At 45.5% G+C, this 22,291-nt stretch overlaps 1 protein-coding gene and 1 pseudogene across 2 annotated transcripts in view; both read right to left on the reverse strand.

Moving 5' to 3' along the window:
- The window catches only part of CACNA2D3 (calcium voltage-gated channel auxiliary subunit alpha2delta 3), a 674,683-nt gene that overhangs the window by 432,131 nt on the left and 220,261 nt on the right, over positions 1-22,291 (reverse strand). For both annotated transcript variants that reach the window (XM_067463553.1, XM_067463552.1), the window contains exon 4: positions 7,749-7,808. In XM_067463553.1, the coding sequence (XP_067319654.1) occupies positions 7,749-7,808 (60 nt within the window). The remainder of the gene's footprint in view (positions 1-7,748; positions 7,809-22,291) is intronic.
- LOC137096470 (5S ribosomal RNA) lies at positions 13,500-13,618 on the reverse strand (annotated as a pseudogene).

The following is a 22,291-nucleotide window of genomic DNA, read 5'->3' on the forward strand; positions in this document are numbered from 1 at the left end:
TCGGCCCAAAATTCAGAATAGAATATTGGCGACTCCAAAGATCATTCAATGCACATCTCAACAACCCATTTGGCCCGAAATTAATAAGGACTTATTGACAATTCCAAAACACTCTCCCGACAAGATACAGCTGAGGTGCCAGGTTGGTGGCCCCTCCAGGCTAAAGGTGGTGCTGCTCAATGCCAGGTCAGTAAATGGGAAAACTTCCATTATTAAAGATCTAATCCTGGAAGAGCAAGCTGACCTGGCTTGTATAACGGAGACCTGGCTGGACGAGGGGGGAGGGGTAAATCTCTCCCAACTCTGTCCACCAGGTTACTCCGTTCAGCACCAACCAAGGCTTGGAGGGCGGGGAGGCGGAGTCGCAGTGGTCTATAAGGTTTGTATTCCCCTGATCAGGTGCCCCATCCCACAGTCATCTTCTTTTGAGTGTGCCGGCTTTAGGATAGGTGACCGGGACAGGATAGGGATTCTGTTGGCGTACCGACCACCCCGCTGCACAACAGTCTCCTTACCTGAGCTAGCGGGAGTGGTCTCGGACTGGGCATTAAGCTTCCAACGGCTTATAGTCTTGGGGGACTTCAATGTCCATGCCGAGACCTCTCTTACGGGTGCAGCTCAGGACTTCATGGCCGCCATGGCAACCATGGGCCTGTCCCAATTAGTATCTGGTCCCACCCATAGCGCCGGGCACACACTGGATTTGGTCTTTTCTCAAGGATGGGGTGAAAGTGACGGGGTGGAGGAGCTGACCATCGCTCCATTGCCATGGACCGATCACCACCTGATCAGGTTTAGACTCACTGCGCCTCCTAACCTCCGCAGGGGTGGTGGACCTATTAGAATGGTCCGCCCCAGGAGGCTTATGGAGCCAGAAGGCTTCCTGACGGCTCTTGGGGAATTCTCCACCTTCATGGCTAGCGACTCTGTCGATGTCTTGGTCTCTCGCTGGGATAGGGAAATGACCAGGGCAATCGACACAATCGCTCCGGAACGCCCCCTCTCGAGTAACCGAGCTAAACCTGATCCTTGGTTTACCAAGGAGCTGGCAGCAATGAAGCGAAAGAAGAGGAGGCTGGAGTGCGTGTGGCGCCGGAACCCCACCAACCCTGCCCAAACACACCTGAATGCCTTCCTAAGGTCCTATGCTGTGGCAATTGCGGCGGCACAGAAAACATTTCTTGCCGCCAACATTGCATCTGCGAAGAACCGTCCAGCTGAGCTGTTCCGAGTTGTCAGGGGTCTGTTAAATCCGCCGAAAAGCGAGGCCCCTGATAACACGGCAGCTCGCTGTGAAGCATTTGCTCGATTCTTCGCGGATAAAATTGGGCGGATACGGTCGGGCTTTGACGCCACATTAACGGCAGTCTCTGGGGATGTAACGAGAGCATCTGCTTGTCCAGTTTTGTTGGATTCATTTCAATTAGTTCAGCTTGAGGATGTGGACAGGATCCTTGGAGAGGTGCGACCCACCACATGCATCCTAGACCCCTGCCCTTCCTGGCTGATCAAGGAAGCCAGAGGGGGTTTGGCAGGGTGGGTGAAGGTGATGGTTAATACCTCCTTACAGAAAGGAGAGTTTCCAGCGAGCTTAAAGCAAGCTATTATAAAACCGCTGTTGAAGAAACCATCACTGGATCCCACCCAATTCGACAACTATCGGCCAGTTTCCAATCTCCCCTATTTGGGCAAAGTCATGGAACGTGTGGTGGCAACACAACTCCAGGGGTTTCTGGTAGACACTGATTATCTAGATCCGGCACAGTCTGGCTTTAGGCCGGGACATGGTACTGAGACAGCCTTGGTCGCCTTGGTAGATGATCTGCGCAGGGAACTAGACAGGGGGAGTGTGTCCCTGTTAGTTCTGCTGGACCTCTCAGCGGCCTTCGATACCGTCGATCACGGTATCCTTCTGGGACGCCTCATGGACATGGGGCTCGGGGGCACTGCTCTGCGGTGGCTCCGATCCTTCCTTGAGGGTCGGTCTCAGAAGGTGTTATTGGGTGACACCTGTTCGGCCCCACAACCATTGTTGTGTGGAGTCCCACAGGGTTCTATTCTGTCCCCGATGTTATTCAACATCTACATGAAGCCGTTGGGAGAGATCATTCGGAGTTTCGGAATGAGATGTTATCTCTATGCAGATGATGTCCAAATCTGTCACTCCTTCTCACCTGTCACCAAGGAGGCTGTTCAGACCTTGAATCGGTGCTTGGCTGCTGTGTCGGACTGGATGAGAGCTAACAAATTGAAATTGAATCCAGACAAGACAGAGGTCCTACTGGTCAATCGTAAGGCCGAACAGGGTATAGGGTTACAGCCTGTGTTAGACGGGGTTACACTCCCCCTGAAGACGCAGGTTCGCAGCTTGGGAGTGATCCTGGACTCATCGCTGAGCCTGGAACCCCAGGTCTCAGCGGTGGCCGGGAGAGCTTTCGCACAATTAAAACTTGTGCGCCAGCTGCGCCCGTACCTTGGGAAGTCGGATCTGGCCACGGTGGTCCACGCTCTTGTCACATCACGTTTGGATTACTGCAACGCACTCTACGTGGGGTTGCCTTTGAAGACTGCTCGGAAACTTCAACTAGTCCAGCGGGAGGCAGCCAGGTTGCTTACCGGAGCGGCATACAGGGAGCATACCACCCCCCTGTTATGCCAGCTCCACTGGCTGCCAATCCAATTCCGAGCACAATTCAAGGTGCTGGTTTTGACCTACAAAACCCTATACGGTTCCGGCCCAGTGTATCTGTCCGAACGTATCTCCCTATACGCCCCACCTCGGAGTCTAAGATCTTCTGGGGAGGCCCTGCTCTCGACCCCGCCTTTATCACAAGTGAGACTGGCGGGGACGAGGAGCAGGGCCTTCTCAGCAGTGGCCCCCCGCCTGTGGAATTCACTCCCCGGGGAGATCAGATCAGCGACCTCCCTCCTCTCATTCAGGAGAAAGCTGAAAACTTGGATGTGGGACCAGGCTTTCGGAAACTCTGGCAGCTAAAAGAAAAAGAGAAAGACCATAATGATGGGCAAACAATGAAGAATCTGTTGGACCTTGGAATGCGAAACACTGACCATGAGATTGTTTATTACTATGCTATGGTGCTATACAGGGTTAGTCAAAATGCATAGGCCAATAAGCCATTCAATTGAATGGCTTATTGGCCTATGCATTTTGACTAACCCTGTATATTGATGTTTTTAATCTGTTAATTATTTAATGATTGTAACTGTTTTTATATTTGTATGTATTTGGATATAGGCATCGAATTGTGCCCTCTTTTTGTAAGCTGCCCTGAGTCCCCCCTCGGGGGTGAGAAGGGCGGGGTATAAGTAGCAGAAATAAATAAAATAATAAATAAATAAATAAATAATAGGAATCATGGAAGTTGTACTTTTACATGGTCTGACATTGTGCTGTTGCCTCACCAAAGTGCAAGTCCTTGGATCTGACAGCATTGAGCCATGATGTCAAATTGCGTTAACAATAACGACAACAACAATCTGGCAAAAGAAGGCTCTTCATGGACAGTTCCTGGGAAAAACTGAGAGAAAACTCACAAAGAAAAAACATGGATATGGCTCACAAATGGAACTTTGAAAACAGAGACAGAGGGCCTGATTCTGGCAGCCCAAGAACAAGCCATTCGAACCAATGCCATCAAAGCCAGAATTGAAAAGTCAACAACAGATCCCAAGTGTAGACTCTGTAAGGAAGCAGATGAAACAATAGATCACATCCTCAGCTGCTGCAAGAAGATTGCGCAGACAGACTACAAGCAGAGGTATAATACCGTTGTTCAGTTGATTCATTGGTATCGGTGTCACAAATACCATCTGCCTGTGACAAAGAATTGGTGTGATCCCAAGCCAGAAAAGGTTACAGAACATGAACATGTCAAACTACCCTGTGATTTCCAAATTCAGACTGACAGAGTTTTGAAGCACAATACTCCTGACCCCATGATCATGTTAAAAAACGAAGCATGGATTGTGGATGTTGCAATCCCAGGGGACAGCAGGATTGAAGAGAAACAACTGGAAAAGCTGACACAATACAAGGATTTAAAGATTGAACTGCAAAGACTCTGGCACAAGCCAGTAAAGGTGGTCCCAGTAGTCATTGGCACACTGGGTGCAGTGCCTAAAGACCTTGGCCTGCACTTAAACACAATTGGCACTGACAAAATTACCATCTGTCAGCTGAAAAAAGCCACCCTACTGGGATCTGCACACATTATTCGCCGATATATCACACAGTCCTAGACACTTGGAAAGTGTCTGACGTGTGATCCAATACAACAGCCAGCGGAGTAATCTTGTTTGCTGTGGATTAAGCTTTTTTGTGTTTATAATAATAATAATAATAATAACTTTATTTTTATACCCTGCCTCTCCCCGAAGGGACTCGGGGTGGCCTACACATGGAACAAAATCAAAATAAAACAATTTCTTTAAAAACATTGATCGACTTCTTGTAGAGTAAATGGAAACTTTAAAAAAAAATCTAAATATGAGCATTAGACAGGATCGCCCAGGAAATCTACACATTTCCACATTGTTTTTGTGCATTTCCATAGAATGTGCAGCAGAATAACAGTTTTTGTCTTTGCAATTTTGTCATGTTTTGCTTCATGATTGTGTGTGCTTAGCCTCACAACGGGAAAGGACACTAGGGGGAGAAACAGCATCCCAGACTCACAAGGGAGGCAAGAGTTCTCAAAAGGATTGTCAAATGCTTGCAGGGCAGACTTGTCATGCTGAGATGATCAGATCTGCATAAAACCATCAGAGCTACATGATTTCTTCACATCCCTGTTTGTGAGAGAGTTCAAATTTTTGTATATAGATATTATGAAGCTTTTTATTATTCATTACTACTTGTGATAATGTGATAATATCTGTCAATGAAAAATACTCTGTTGCTTTATATTTCAGAAAAATGAATAGTATCCAGACAAATCCATCATATAGTACTTAAAAATAGTCATAACTAAGATATAGACAAAGTTCCATTGAATTCCATACATATGTTTCTTAAAAGGCATGCAGGACCAAAAGGAAAAAAAAAAAGGGGGGGGGAACCTGTGTCCTAAGTATAAAAACATTTATTTCAGGATTTGCATTGAGGATCATACTTATAATAACACAAGATTGGAATCTGAGTTTTACTCTTTTGCATGGAAAACCACATTTTATTCAAACATGGTGCAAAACCCACTTTGTACACAAAATAATTGCATAGTTTTTGTGCATTTTAAAAATATATACAGAATTTAAAGTATAAATTCTGGATGAAAACTATGCAGAATCTTTTTCTCTGTATTACTCTTTCTGACTTGAGAAACCGATTTTTCAGACCGTTTACAACCGTGAACACTAGGATCCCCATGTGATTACATGATGCCATGCAGCCCATCTGGAATCCGGATGATGCTATTAGACAGTAAAGCTGTGTGCAAAGGAATCCTGCATTCCTGTAAACATGAATGGACATTTTCTTAAGTATTAAGAAAATTATGGGGGGGGGGGGTTAATTATATTTTAAACCACACAAGATATTACCTGTGAAACAAGGTTCTTTGCGTACTGGTCCCCAGTTGAGTGGTACTCCTTCAAAGGCACATGGGATAATGCAATGTCGCATAGTCTAATAGGAAAACACTGAAGAGTGGATGATTGTGAAGATAATACCTTAATCCATTAAAAGAATCCTGGGGAAGAATTCTTTTTAAAGGCTGATTTAAAAAGAAAGATCTCCCAGCCACTTACAGAATGAATAGGATAAGAACAAAGTGTCACTTCTTATATCTGAATTCCCCTGAATAATATAGTCTTAGTCCTATATAGGACTTTTGGACAGCTGCAACTGATCCTAGCCTAGAGGGACAGTACATCCTGGTTTCTGCTTTCCTCATCTCCTAGTAGGCAATGATGAAATTGTTATCTCTGAGCCAGAAAAGGATGAGTGAGAGAGGATATTTTTATAGTTTCATTGTCATAGACAGATCTCTAACTGGAGGGATTTAGATTCACAGGAATCTTTGCAAGGTTACAGAGATCATTAAGTTGGTCTGTCTCAAGAAACTTATAGATCCAGATGGATTCATGATAGCTCTTGGAGAGTTTCCTATTGCCAGAGCAGGTGATTCTGTTGAAGCTCTGGATGAACTCTGGTTGAACTCTGGAACAGAAAAATTCCAGGGCAACCAACACAATTGCTCTGAGTCCCTGTTCTCATGAAGTGGAGCCACCTTGAACCCTTGTTTCCTAAGGAGGCAATTGTGATGTAATGAGTGGCAAAGACATGAAAGCACAGACATGATGAAAACTCAAAATGAGTAGCACAGACAAGATTAAAACTCAAAATAGGACTACAAAGTATGGATAAGAGCCTATTGGAAGCCCCGCACCATGTGTGTGTGTGTGTGTGTGTACACATATATATTTATTGTTTTGTACCTTTAAGTTGTTTCTGACATGATGATCCTAAGGCAACTTATTTATTTACTTGGTTTTATACCCCACCCTCTCTCCCTCATTGAGTAACTCAGAGCGGTTCTGACATAACAAGGTTTTGTTGTCAAGATTTGATGGGGAGTGTGGTGATGCCTTTGCCTTCCTCTGAGACTGAGTATGGATTTAAACTCTGTTCTCCAGAGTCATAGTCCAACACTCAAACTACTACACCATGCTAACTCATATATATCTGTGTGCATACGTGCATATTTGTTTCTGTTCTTTTTGGAATGGGCATGCACCATTCCAGCATTGGTATAGTTCCATATAGAAAAGTATTGATTTCCATGGAAACAGTGATACAGCTCTTTAAAAAAATGTGAATCAAGATGCTTAGAAAGTTCTTTAATCCCAGCATTAAAGTAAGAGTTGTTATAGAAAATCTGTCAAGGCCAGAAGGAGCAGTTTAAAGCTTTAAATCCAGATAGACTTGAAAGTTATGTTCTCCTATTAATCAAGCACACACTACAAAATTCCAGTAAGATAGGGAAGCCTATCTCCTATTTTGATTTATTTCTTTCAAATAAGAAGCTGTGTTATTCATAGGCCCTTTCTGTAGATGTCTGTGGTTAGTTCAAACAGGTCCTGTGTTAAGGATCATGCCACTACCCTAGAATTTCTACTGAATTGATTTTTGTGAGGAAAAGCCAATATGAAAGCTGAATAGATAGATTAGGAACTGGAAAATAATAGAATTTACTGGTGGTGACATGATTGAGAAGCTGTTAGTGATTGCAGCAATTTGATATTTTCACACAAATAAAATTAAAAACATTAAACATTTACAAGAAATACTACACAACACCCCCCCCCCAAAAAAAAACTCTGTGTACATATAAACATACTTACAAACACACAATAAAGAGCAACTAAAATATGTAATACTACATGTGATATAAAGTATATAACATAACAATAGATTGATATCTACAGCTACACCTAGATATTTTCCAACATAAGGTTGAAGACTATCTCATTCAATTCTTTGCCATGCAAGCCTACACAACTAAATCACTCCCACAAAATGGCCATCCAACCTCTATTTAAAGATCTCCAAAGACGGAGAATCTATGTTCTGAGGCACTCACTTTCGCTGCCAAATAGCTCTTACAGTTTCGGTTCTGTGAGCTGGAAGCATTTTATAAATGATTTTTTCAAGAAAAGTAATTCCTTCTATATACAGAACTTAGTTTTTGGGTTTACCCATTCATCTTAAAATGGCAAAGTTTGTTTACCTGTAAATCGGCATCAAATTCATGTTTCAAATGAGCCTCTTCTGCAGCTTCAACAAGGCGCTAAGCAAAGGAAAAGAAATGATGCATTACTTTCAAGAAATCCCAACCCACACAGCCACAAAACCAATATTGATAAACCTTTATGATCCAATCTGTTATTCTGCTGTAGATTGCTTACTTCTGCTAAACCTAATTTCTTCCTTTATGGAATATATTTGTTATAGAACGGAAGACAAGATCCATATTAGCCCTTTATCATAGTCCCAGTCTTCTCTGTGCAATGATATTCCATACATTTTATGCATTTAATGTTGAAATAAACTCTCAGAATGATCGGTTTGGCTGTACTCAACCCAAATAGGCAATAAATGTAATTTTGTACTACAGCTCCCAGAGTTGCCAAAACTCTGTATGCTGTGAATTGAAGTTCAAAATACCACAAACATTTCCTCAAGCTTTATGCAGATGTCCAGCATTCAGGCTATAATGTTTCCAATTTCCAAAGCTGGAGAGAAAGACACCTGGAAGAATATCAACTGAGGTGCTGATAAAGAGTCTTATGGATACAAAAAAGACAGATAAATTGTTCCTGGTGCAAATTATTATTATTATTATTATTATTATTATTATTATTTGCTTTGCTTTATTTCTATACCGCATTTTTCAGCCCAGTCAGGCGACTCAATGCTGTTTACACAATACAGGTTATCACAACAATGTCATAGGCAATTAAAACACATCATATACAGCAGACAAAATCAACAACAATTATCAACTCATATCATAACGCCTCAATGAAATCAGATCTGTTCTCATAATCCTTGTGCCATTCCTATGTTCAATTTTACCGTCTTTCTGTGTTCAGTTTAAAAATTTAAAAATTTAAATTTTAAAAATTAACTGCTTTGTTTGAGAGGAGGGGCTTCCTGAGTTTAAAATTAACTGCTTTGTTTGAGAGGAGGGGCTTCCTGAGTTTAAAATTAACTGCTTTGTTTGAAAGGAGGGGCTTCCTGAGTATAAAATTAACTGCTTTGTTTGAGAGGAGGGGCTTCCTGAGTTTAAAAATTAACTGCTTTGTTTGAGAGGCAGGGCTTCCTGGTTATCCTATATAAACCAGTGTCCCGCGTGCCTGACGGAGCGCGCGCAAACTCGTACACTCAGTAACCTATACTTTCACCCCTGCATACAGACAACATCAAACACACACCAAGAGGAGGTCATTAGCAACCTCCAGATGGAACAAACACGAAAACTTCCCGTCTCATGCACAAGCTGTGGCATGTTCAGCTTTTTCACACTACAATTACTCAATTACATCTGCCCCAAGTGTACACAGATCACTCGCATGGAACACAGGATACGACAACTCGAGGACCGTATTAAAACCCTTAAGGACATTCAGGAACTTGAGCTGTTCTTAGACACCACACACCACACTGTCCTAGACACGCAGCCCATATCACACCAACATTACGGGGAGGCTCAACAGAACAGCACCTCAGATGTGGACAACCCTCAGGCTTGGAGAAATGTCACCCTTAGAAGGACACATAGGACCCGGAAGCCTCCTCAGAATACTTCCGCTCAGCTGCAGTTACACAATAGATTCCAAATTCTCACACAACTAGCACCTGACCAAGAAACACAACATATTGGGGAAGACCAGAATGGCTTAGATACTGATCAGTGGTTCATCCTTGATCAGTGTGCGGGGGATAGCCCTGACTGGGACAACACTTCACAACATTCACACTTGCACAATCCTGCAGGTGTACCATCCCCAACCATAGACCAGGAGCAACAGGAACACATACAGGAGAACCATAGGCTCTTGGACGAATCTCAATGGATTGTCCTTGACGAATGCACCGGGGATGTCGAGGAGGAGGACAACACTTTTTACCTACACAATTCACACCAACAGGATCACTTTTCTGGAGACCTACACACTACATTGCACAAAAGGGGCCCTGTCATTTCTGAAAGTAATCAGGTCTTGGTAGTAGGCGACTCCCTCCTTAGAGGAACGGAAGCTGTCATTTCCAGACCAGATGGGATGGCTCGAGAAATATAGGTTGCTTACCTGTAACCGTAGTTTCCCGAGTGGTCACCTGTGAATTCGCACATATGGTATTTCCTGCGCCTGCGCAGACAGTTCGGAATCTTCTAGAAAACTTATTAGACACTTTTAGGTGGTAGCCACGCCCACTCTCCCCTTGAGAGTATATATAGCCAGTGGGAGGGGCTACTACCTCAGATCCTTTCCTCCGCCGCGAGAAGCAGCTTGAAGGACTGAGGCATGACACCAGCGGGGAGGATGGGCGGGAATGTGCGAATTCACAGGTGACCACTCGGGAAACTACGGTTACAGGTAAGCAACCTATATTTTCCCTTCGTGGTCAACTGTGAATCGCACATATGGTAGACTAGCGAGCTACTAATGTGGCTGGTGGGCGTCATGCCACCGCAAAGAGGACTGCTCTGTCAAAGAATACACCTTTATGACAGCAGGTATCAACCCTGTTATGCATGATGAAGGTGAACAGAGTACACCAAGCATCTGTCCAGCAGAGGTCTTCCAGAAGAAAGCCCCTCAAAAAGGCAGTGGAGGTTACCACAGTTCTAGTGGGATGATCCTTAACCTGCCTAGGTAAAGTGCGACCAGTCACCTGATAAGTCAGATGAGCCGTCGAGATGATTGAAGACAATAGTTGCGGAAACACTGGGAGGCCACTGGCATCCTCCCAGTACTTTAGAAACAGCCTAGGAGCTTTCCCAAGTCTTGCTGTTCTGTGAATATCAAAAAACCAATGCCCTCCTGACATCTGATGCAAGGAAGAGGGAGGGTTTGGAGAAGGTTTGTAAAACTATCTCCTGAGACAAATAGGAGCATGGGCTTATCTTGGCTAGAAAGGGTATTGTCAGTGTGTGCCACAACCTTGTCCAAGTGAATCATAATAGGGCGCATCTGCCCAAAATGAGTGAAGATCACTCACCCGACACGTCAAGGTAACAGAGCAAAGAAGTTATTTCCAACGTCCGCATGAGCCAAAAGCCCAAATTGAACCTTAATCAAGGAGAAAGCACAATCTCCAAGCTCCAAGACAAGGCAAGGGGAACAACAGATGGTTAATTTTTCTGAACTCCTGAAGAAATAGACTAAACAAAAGGTCTGAGAAGCATGACGGAAATTCACTTTACTCTTAAACCAAGATATGGCCGCAAGGTAGGGAGAGGCCTGAATCCAAAAGAGACAGCAAAAATTCAGTCAGAAAGATCTGTGTTGAAAATGGGTCAACCTCCCTAAGGCAGCAAAGGCTGAAGCTGGGTTCATTGTAGATACGAGAGCACTTAGTGGAGGCTCTTTGGGCTGTCTCTATTATAATCCTCACTGGTTGTGACAAGAGAGGAACAGGTCTGACCAACTCAACTGACATGTCCACCAATCCGAGTTGGGATGGAGGACTCAGTCCCCTTGAGACGTGAGGAGGTTTGAGTGATTCCATATGTTCACCAGCTCATCCCAGGACATCTCAATGAGGGAAGAAAAGCACGGCTGGCGCAACCACCAAGGGGCAATGAGAATACAGACTATGTAGTCCACTTGTAGACTGGACACCACCAGATTGCGAAGAGAACCAGTAGAGAAACACATAGAGGAAGCAATGGGTCCCATCAGAGGAAAGCGCCCCTCTTAAATAGCCCCGTGGTAGATTTAGCGGCTGACTTGATACAACAAAAGGAGTGCTTGGCCATATCATCTGTCATGACTAGATCTATCTCCAAGTTGTAGTGCAATAGGTGAATATGGAATTACTTGCACTGACTACGGGACTGGCTGGACACGATTGCAGATAGCATTGTTAATAGTGAAAGTAATGTTCGTTTTGTTTTGTTTTGTTTTTGTTTTGTTTTTTGGGTTTTGTTTTGTTTTTTTTTGTTGTTTTTTTTTGTTTGTTTTGTTTTTTGGGTTTTTTTTTTGTTTGTTTGTTTTTTAATGCCTGTTGTGTTTTAAATTCTATTTTTAAAAGTTTATCCAAATTGTAAGCCATCAAATAATTGCATATATGTAAAGCTGCCTTAAGTCCCCTTCGGGGTTGAGTATGGCGGGGTATACCACACGGTAATAAGTTGCCTCACAGTCTGAGTATACACCATACCACATCAGGACAGAGGGACCATTCATGATGGGTGACCAGTGTCCTACCAAGTGATCAGTTAATGTATTCTTGTCTACAGGGTTTACCTTTACAAGGTGGATCTATCTGTCAACACCCCAGTCCCATAGGTAAATGGGTTAATGACAGAAGTGGAAAGAGTGTGTATCACCCTGCTTGTTTATAAGAATTTGGTGGTAATGTTGCCTGTGAGGGCCTGGACTACAGGCCCCAATAGCAATGATTCAAGTATCTAAAAGGGCTCTTTGACGGCCAACAGTTTGAAGTGCTTTATGTGTCTGGAGGACTCTGTCCCGTGCCAAGTTCTTCGGGCAGTGAAGCCCACCAAATGTGCCCTCCAACTCCAAAGGGAGGAAATCATGGTTAGAATTCTTGGAGGAATTTGTTGATCCGAAGGGCAAATGGCACAGATATTGTTTTGATGGGTAAACAACTAGAGGTTAATACACCTCTCCTGGTCTCAAAGAAAGTATGAGGATCATCCTTAAGGTAATCGAATTGAGAACCATGCCTATATAGACAGTGTCGAAGGCATGAATGCGGTCCCGTGGTTGTAGTTGTAGTCACATGTTCTCTTTGTTGACAACCCGACCTAGGAACTGGAGGAGATACAGCATAAACAGATATGAAAAGAAAGTAAGGGTTTTAATTTAGCTAGCAATAGCCAGTCCTTGATATGTGGATAAATTACGATGCAACTGAGGCAAGATGGGCCAGCACAGTAGCCATATACTTGATGAAAGCAAAAGAAGCAACTGGAAGCCCAAATGACAGAATATCAAACAAAAAGGTCTGGTCCCTTATCCTGAAGGGACGGGACCTACTAAGGAATAAATATCCCTGAAATTTGTACTGGCAAACCAAACATCCTTAATTAACAGGGGAAGGATCGTAGAAAACGATCTCATCCAAAGCTTGGGAGAACTGATACATTGGTTGATGTCCCTTAGGCCCACAATAGGATGCTAGTCGTCGTCCCTCTTAGACACTCAGGAGCAATGGGAGAAAAGGGAACAGAAGAACACTGAAGGTGACCGATCACCTCCTTCCACAACAAGGCCTGGGCCTCCCCACAAGGAGGGGAAGCAGGTGTCAAGCACTAATAGCACACCAGATTACAAACTTGATAGGGTAACCACCCTTAATAGCCTTTTGCACCAGGCATGCCATGCCAGATTGAGGCCAAGGGCTGTAGTCCCAAACCCAACACAGAAGAGCCAACACATGCTCCACACAGGTCGTTAAGAGGGTGTTTAAAGTTCAATGTGAGAAAGAATACACTAGCTCCAAGTGAAGGAGGACAAGAGTTGAAGGCATCATCATGGACATTTCAGGGTGAACTGAAAACCGAATCTGTGGGATGTCTGATGCATCCCTGGGTATGTTTCAGCCTCTTGTCTGTTCCAAGACAGGTGGTCTAGATAGGGGGCAATTTTAGACGAAATCAACATTTAATACGCCCCATATATGTCCACAGTGGGCCAGGCCAATGAATAAGCCTGCCAAAACATGCACCTTTCTCCCCCTAAAGTCACCTCTCCTTGTCTGATGGAGTTGACAAGGGTTCTTAGTAAGCCTACAGCACCTGGCATTCCTAGGCGGTCTCCCATCCAAGTACTAATCAGGCCCAACCCTACTTAGCTTCCAAGAACAGACAAGATTGGGCGTGTTCAAGGTGGTATGGCCATAGGCCTGGGCCACGTCCACGATGGTTGAATTAGGTTCGCACGGATGTGCCACCCACTTGGCAGAGGTGAGAGCAATGTGAGAAGAATGGATAGCAAAGGTAATACTACAGGAGCCGGTGAATGTTGCTGCTCTAAGGGGAAGATGGGACCACCCACTGGGATAGGTGCTTCCAATGTGGGTAAGCTCAAAGCCTTGCCATATGCACCATAACAGCTGAAAGACATTAACTGCATCAGAAGAGGGTTCTCTGACTCATGTGAAGTGTCCACAGCTTCTGGGGTGCTTTCCAAAGACTCAGAGTCAGCATTAAGACCTAAGAGAAATTGGGGCTGCAAGAGGAGCCAACAACATGTCGGTGTGGAGAAGAGCATACCACAGAGAACTCACCACAATGAAGCTTGATCCCTGACATACGCACAACAGAGGCACTCCAAGTAGCCAGCTTGTGGTCAAAGGACATTAGCATCGTGCCAAGTTTATAACTTGTTTGTGTTTCAAACTACATTATAACTGTATTCTCAATTCACTTCTGATATGATAAACCAATAGCATTAAGACTCGCCACCAGGGGGAGTAAGAAGGTCTGACTGAAATGAGAAGAAATTGGGCCTTGGTGCAGTTCCACAAATGAACTCTAGAGGCCGCTGTTGAAGTTGAAGCCTGCTGAGCAGCCATGAGGGTGGAAATGAGAACCATGGACGTGGAGGCTGCCATTTGAGTGGCAGGGAAGGCGGCACGTCCCCGCAATGGAGCCCGAGGTCTAAAGTAGCAGTAGTGTCCCTGCAGGGAACACTGCCAAAGCCCGTCCTACTGGGGGGGTGGGAGGAGTAAGGCCCTCCATAGGGCCCCTTCTCTATTGGGAGACCCCATCCACCTTGTGCCTGAACGGCAAAGGGACCAAAGGGATCTGCTTCCATTGCAAGTAGCCCGGTATCGGCTCCTCAAGCCTAAAGAGGAGAAAGTAGAGCCTCGAGGCCGGGGCCTGCAATGCGAGGGGGAAGGCCTCTGGGACAGCAAGAGCAGATGCGAGGTGAGTGGCCTTGAGAGCGTCCCCAGGAGTGCTCGGTACCGAAGGGAGCTTCCCTTGGCGCCACCGATAGGGATGCCAGGCATCGAGCTCGGGAGGGGCGCCCGGGTGGGCATCGAGCCCGAGGGAGGTCTCCATGAGAGCGCCAGGGCGATTGCCGGGCCCGTGAGAGGCGCCCAGGGCGGCATCGAGCCGTAGGTGGCCCCAAAGGAAGCCCCACTCTGGTGAGGGGCTTAGAGTTCGCCAGGGGCCGGCACTAGGGCACTCCCTGCCTCAAGGGGCAGGCTCAGGCCAAGTGAAGACGCTGCTTCTGTGCGCGTGGGGCCGGCCTCGGGGCGCTCCCTGCCTCAGGAGCAGCCCGAGCGAGATCTGCGCTTGGGAGCGCGCACCCATGGGCTGGCACCGGGGTGCACCCTGCATCGAGGGGCAGCCCGGGCACAATCTGCGCTCGACAGCGCACGCTCCCTGCATCGAGGGGCAGCCCAGGGAGAATCAGTGGCTGTGCGCACTCACATTTCCTCGGCAAGGGCGGGAAAAAAAACCCGCGCTTTTTGCCGCAGTAGCAACAGCCACCAGGGGCAGCGCTGAGGAGTTTTAAGGCCACAGCCTCACTTGCCTTTCCTTTTTAGATTTCTTCGGCTGTTTGGCCCACTCAGAGGCCTTTCTCTGCCCGGTAGGCGGTGGAGCCACCTTGGGCTACTTAGCCTTGGGCCTGACTGAGGCCAGACGGCTATCCAACGATACAAAAACACTTGAAAGTACTGAGGCCCTTCAACTGTATCAAGGTAAATGGCCCCCTTAGCGGTAGTATTCCCCACCGGGGCAGTAGGCCCAAACACCACTCCCCTGAAAATAGGCGCAGGGTGGGTGGGTGAAAGGAAAGGCCTGCTCAAGAGATGAGCCAGCCATAAGATGACTCTTACACGTCCAAAGGGTGAGAAAGGGCAGCAGAAGATGCCAGATCATACCCCAAGGCCTCTCCTCAGGCATCGCTGACACAAAAAGCCCATCCATCGGGCGGCTTTTCCCTCCACATGAGGGACACGTCTTAAAGAAAGTGGTGGTCAACATACCATCACCATGACAAAATAAAAAATAAAATTAAACTCAAATAAAAATGAAATGGCAAAAATTCACGCAGTCCATAAACGCTAGTCAAAAATGAAGAAAAATGAGAGAAAGATTCCTAGCTGCTGCAATGGCGGCGGATGAAAAGATCTGAGGTAGTAGCCCCTCCCACTGGCTATATATACTCTCAAGGGGAGAGTGGGCGTGGCTACCACCTAAAAGTGTCTAATAAGTTTTCTAGAAGATTCCGAACTGTCTGCGCAGGCGCAGGAAATACCATATGTGCGATTCACAGTTGACCACGAAGGGAAAATATGCTGCCTACCGGGGGCAAAAATACACCATATCACTCAGAGGCTCACCAGGCTCCTCAAGCCCTATCACCGTCCTCCCCTCATGTTGATTCATGTAGGAACCAATGATACTGCAAGGCATACGTTTCAAAAGATCACAAATGATTTTCGAGCTCTAGGAGCAGGTGGTCTTTTCATCCCTCCTCCCTGTTGTAAGATACGGACCCACAAGAGCCAGAAAAATAGTACAGGTCAATGACTGGCTTAGAAAATGGTGTCAGGAGGAACACTTTGGCTTCCTCGACCATGGCCTGCTTTTCCAGGAGGATGGCCTACTGGCAAGGGATGGGGTGCATCTCACACAAGTAGGAAAACACCTTTTTGCTCACAGACTCGCAAACCTCATTAGACGCACTTTAAACTAGGTCCACCGGGGGAGGGGGACAACAGCCTTGCGAACACTACTTTACCCATAATGTCTGGGAATCGCCAGAAGGCTAAACGGAGGGCTGCACAAACACAATAAGGACCAAGTACCAAAAGCACAATAATCCCAATTAAACAGCTCAAGGGAAGATCCCAGGGGCTCACATGTCTTTACACTAATGCACAGAGCATGGGAAATAAACAAGACGAACTCCAACTTTTAGCACAACACCACAAATATGATATCATAGCCATCACTGAAACCTGGTGGGATGACTCCTATCGCTGGAATGTAGATATCGAGGGGTATAACCTCTTTCACAGAAACCGAACAAAGGGGAGAGGAGGCGGAGTAGCCTTATATGTCAAAAACTCATATGCTGCAGAAGAGATTCAAGACAGCAATCTGGGAAACCAGCTTGAAATCATCTGGATAAGAATCAAGGGAACTGGGACTCAAAAAGATGTTGTTGTAGGCGTCTACTACAGACCCCCAAGCCAGGAGGAAGAACTTGATGAAGTCTTCTGCCAACAGTTGACCAAACAGGCACAGATAAGAGATGTAGTAGTCATGGGCGATTTCAACTATCCCGATATTTGCTGGAAAACAAACTCGGCCAAGAGTACAAGGTCCAACAAATTCCTCGCTTGCCTTGCAGACAATTTCATAGTCCAGAAGGTAGAAGAGGCAACAAGGGGATTGGCTACTCTTGATCTCATCCTAACAAATGCGGAGGACCTGATCGATGCGGTCGAAGTGGTAGGATCCTTAGGGGCAAGTGACCATGTGCTCCTGCAATTTGAGGTACAAAGGAAGGCCGAAACTAAGACAAGTCAAACCCGCATTTTGGACTTTAGGAGAGCTGATTTCCAAAAAATGAAGGAAACGCTGAGCAGCATTCCATGGACACAGATACTAAAAGACAAGGGAGTTACGGATGGATGGGAATTTCTCAAGAGTGAAATACTCAAGACGCAATTGCAAACCGTGCCAACAAAGAGAAAAAATAGGACAAGTGCAAAGAAGCCAGAATGGATGTCCAAAGAACTTCTAACTGTGCTAAGACACAAAAGAGACATGCACAAGAAGTGGAAAAAGGGAGAAATCACCAAAGAAGAATTCAAACAAATAGCCAACAGCTGTAGGGAAAAGGTCCACAAGGCTAAAGCACAAAACGAGTTCAGGCTTGCCAGGGACATTAAAAACAATAAAAAGGGCTTCTATTCTTATGTCAGTAGAAAAAGGAAAAACAAGGAGGCGATAGGACCTCTTCGCGGAGAAGATGGGGCAATGCTGACAGGGGATAGGGAAAAGGCAGAACTACTTAATGCCTTCTTTGCCTCGGTCTTCTCACAAAAAGAGAGTCTTCAACCTCAGCAAGATGGAGTGGATGAGGGATTGGAGGACATCCAACCCCAAATTGGGAAAGAAGTCGTCCAGGAATACCTGGCCGCTCTTAATGAGTTCAAGTCCCCAGGGCCAGATCAACTACATCCCAGAGTATTGAAGGAACTAGCGGAAGTCATTTCGGAACCATTGGCAACCATCTTTGAGAGTTCTTGGAGAACGGGAGAAGTTCCAGCAGATTGGAGGAGAGCAAATGTGGTCCCAATCTTCAAGAAGGGAAAAAAGGATGACCCAAACAACTACCGTCCAGTCAGCCTCACGTCGATACCGGGCAAGATTCTGGAAAAGATTGTTAAGGAAGCGGTCTGCAAACACTTAGAAACAAATGCAGTCATCGCTAATAGTCAACATGGATTTATCAAAAACAAGTCATGCCAGACTAATCTGATCTCTTTCTTCGATAGAGCTACAAGCTGGGTAGATGCGGGGAATGCCGTGGATGTAGCGTACCTGGATTTCAGTAAGGCCTTCGACAAGGTCCCCCATGACCTTCTGGCAAGGAAACTAGTCCAATGTGGGCTAGGCAAAACTACGGTGAGGTGGATCTGTAATTGGTTAAGTGGACGAACACAGAGAGTGCTCACTAATGCTTCCTCTTCATCTTGGAAAGAAGTGACGAGCGGAGTGCCGCAGGGTTCCGTCCTGGGCCCGGTCCTGTTCAACATCTTTATTAATGACTTAGACGAAGAGCTAGAAGGCATGATCATCAAGTCTGCAGATGACACCAAATTGGGAGGGATAGCCAATAGTCCAGAGGACAGGAGCAGAATTCAAAACGATATTGACAGATTAGAGAGATGGGCCAAAACTAACAAAATGAAGTTCAACAGTGACAAATGCAAGATACTCCACTTTGGCAGAAGAAATGAAATGCAAAGATACAGAATGGGGGACGCCTGGCTCGAGAGCAGTACGTGTGAAAAAGATCTTGGAGTCCTCGTGGACAACAAGTTAAACATGAAACAACAATGTGATGTGGTGGCAAAAAAAGCCAATGGGATTTTGGCCTGCATCAATAGAAGCATAGTGTCTAGATCTAAGGAAGTAATGCTACCCCTCTATTCTGCTTTGGTTAGACCACATCTGGAATATTGTGTCCAATTCTGGGCACCACAATTCAAGAGAGATATTGACAAGCTGGAATGTGTCCAGAGGAGGGCGACTAAAATGATCAAGGGTCTGGAGAACAAGCCCTATGAGGAGCGGCTTAGGGAACTGGGCATGTTTAGCCTGAAGAAGAGAAGGCTGAGAGGAGATATGATAGCCATGTATAAATATGTGAGAGGAAGCCACAGGGAGGAGGGAGCAAGCTTGTTTTCTGCTTCCTTGGAGACTAGGACATGGAACAATGGCTTCAAACTACAAGAGAGGAGATTCCATCTGAACATTAGGAAGAACTTCCTGACTGTGAGAGCCGTTCAGCAGTGGAACTCTCTGCCCCGGAGTGTGGTGGAGGCTCCTTCTTTGGAAGCTTTTAAGCAGAGGCTGGATGGCCATCTGTCAGTGGTGATTTGAATGCAATATTCCTGCTTCTTGGAAGGGGGTTGGACTGGATGGCCCATGAGGTCTCTTCCAACTCTTTGATTCTATGATTCTATGATTCTATGATTCTATGAGTTGCACTGTTTAGCCAAACGCTTGTTCATAAAGCCAAGTCTTAACCTTTCTCCGAAACGCCAACAACGAAGGGGCCTGTCTGATGTCTACAGGTAAGGCATTCCTAGTCGGTTCATAGGAGGAGATGCGTTCGGAGAGGTAAGTGGGGCCGGAACCGTTTAGGGCTTTATAGGCTAACGCCAGCACCTTGAATTGTACCCGTTAGCAGATTGGCAGCCAGTGGAGCTGGCTCAACAGAGGAGTGGTATGCTCCCTGAGTGCCGCTCCCGTTAGCAACCTGGCTGCTGAGCGCTGGACCATCTGAAGCTTCTGGGCAGTCTTCAAGGGCAACCCCACGTAGAGCACATTGCAGTAATCAATGCGGGATGTAACCAGAGCATGGACCACCGTGGCCAAGTCAGACTTCCCAAGGTACAGGCGCAGCTGGCGCACAAGTTTTAATTGTGCAAATGCTCCCCTGGACACCGCCGAAACCTGGGGTTCCAGGCTTAGCGAAGAATCCAGGGTCACACCCAAGCTGCGAACCTGCGTCTTCAGGGGGAGTGTAACCCCGTCTAACACAGGCTGTAACCCTATACCCTGTTCGGCCTTTCGACTGACCAGGAGTACCTCTGTCTTGTCTGGATTCAGTTTCAATTTGTTCGCCCTCATCCAGTCCGACACAGCGGCCAAGCACCGGTTCAGGACTTGAACAGCCTCCTTAGTACTAGGTGGAAAGGAGTGACAGAGTTGGACGTCATCTGCGTACAGATAACACCGCACCTCGAAACTCCGGATGATCTCTCCCAGCGGCTTCATGTAGATGTTAAATAACATGGGGGACAATATAGAACCCTGCGGGACCCCACAAGACAATGGTTGTGAGGTAGAGCAGTTGTCCCCCAGCAACACCTTCTGAGTACGATCCTCTAGGAAGGACCTGAGCCACTGCAAAGCAATGCCACCAAGGCCCATTCCCATGAGGCATCTCAGAAGGATACCGTGGTTGACGGTATCGAAGGCCGCTGAGAGGTCCAGCAGAACCAACAGGGACACACTCCCCCTGTCTAGCTCCCTGCGCAGATCATCCACTAAGGCGACCAAGGCTGTCTCGGTACCATGTCCCGGCCTGAAGCCAGACTGTGCCGGATCCAGATAATCCGTGTCTACCAAGAATACCTGGAGTTGTGAGGCCACCACACGTTCCAGGACTTTGCCCAAAAAGGGGAGATTGGAAACAGGCCGATAGTTGACGAATTGAGTGGGGTCCAGTGATGGTTTTTTCAACAGCGGTTTTATCACAGCTTGTTTTAAGCTGGCTGGAATTTTGCCTTCCCAAAGGGAGGCATTAACCACCACCTTCACCCACTCGGCCAATCCGATCATCTCTCTCTCTCTCTCTCTCTCTCTCTATCTATCTTTCTCTCTCTCTCAATCTCAATCTCAATCTCTCTCAATCTTTCTCGGTCTCTCTCTGTAGAAACATCTTTGGTTCCAATTCAAAGAGTTATTAGTAAATTTATGTATAGGTTTGAACTTACCCTGCAGGATATTTTATTCTTCCTGATTTTCCCTCTCTTAATATAAGTGACATCTGGATTTATTCACCATTTGTCTTAGCAACTAACATTTTCATGGAATGTGAAATATATCAAAACATTTTTACATCTGTACCTCATTCTTAAGCCAGCCAGTTCCTTCAGTTCAAATAAATTTCTTTATTTATTAAAATATATTTCCAGAAAAGATTATGAAATGTCCTAAATCCCCTTACAGGAAAGTGCATTGGAAAACTCTTGGTGTGTGTGCGTATTCAGTCTATCTAAAGCTACTCAGAGTAGGATCCAGTCTCCTAAAGCTGGAAGTTCCAATGTACTTCCAGTGACAGAGTGACATGTGGCTGAGCATCCTCTGAAAAGTGTGAGCAAGATCATATCATTCTTTTTTTTTTTACAAGTCAGCTAGCTACTTCCATTTATGTGGAAATAAACAAGCCATCTTGCTGCCATCTTGTGGGGGTTCAACATATTCATTGAGGTTTCTCTATGCAGTGCAGTCAATTGGTCAAGAATAAATGGGCCCACACTAGGTCATCACATGTGGCCAGCTGATCTTGAACCCTCTACACCAGTGGTTCTCAACCTGTGGGTCCCAAGATGTTTTGGCCTTCAACTCCCAATGATGGTGGGGTGGAGAGGAGGACCTTTTCTGGGGATCCCAAGGTTTGTACAGATTCATAGTGGGCATTTTTATTTGCCTCTTTCTCTGCACTTCAACTCCCATGTTCCAGAGATCAGGTAATAGTAAGCACTGTTGCATGTTTGTAAAAAGTGAAAATAGTCACCATCAAAAGAAAAAAATGCCAGTTTAGTTTTTATCAGCTATAGTTGTGCCTTGACTTGATGTTATAATGGGTTGGAGGAGAGTTAATAAACGGAAGCTGAATCCTGATAAGGAAGAGGTTCTGTCAATTGATGAATTGCCATTGATAGGTTGCATTCTTCCTTAAAGAGCAGATAGCAGGTGTAGAAACTGAGGATATGGATCTACAGTCCATCTACAATTTGATATGGGTCTACAGTCCAGTTACAATTTGATACCACTTCAACTGCCTATGGCTCATTTCTTTCACCTTCTTTAACATGAGAAAGAAGAATTTCAGCTCCAATAATTGGTACCTACATTGCTTCATTCTATCATGAAAACATAATTAAACTAATTTTATGCAGATCCATATACATGTATGATTTTAAACTGTTTTAACATTTAGCTTTAAATTTAGAGTTACATTTAAGGACATTCTAACTATTGGGATTGCTTTTAACTTATCATGTTGATTTTATTGTATGTCACCTTTT

Source organism: Anolis sagrei, chromosome 2, assembly GCF_037176765.1.
Source record: "Anolis sagrei isolate rAnoSag1 chromosome 2, rAnoSag1.mat, whole genome shotgun sequence".
NCBI classification, from domain to species: Eukaryota; Metazoa; Chordata; class Lepidosauria; order Squamata; family Dactyloidae; genus Anolis; species Anolis sagrei.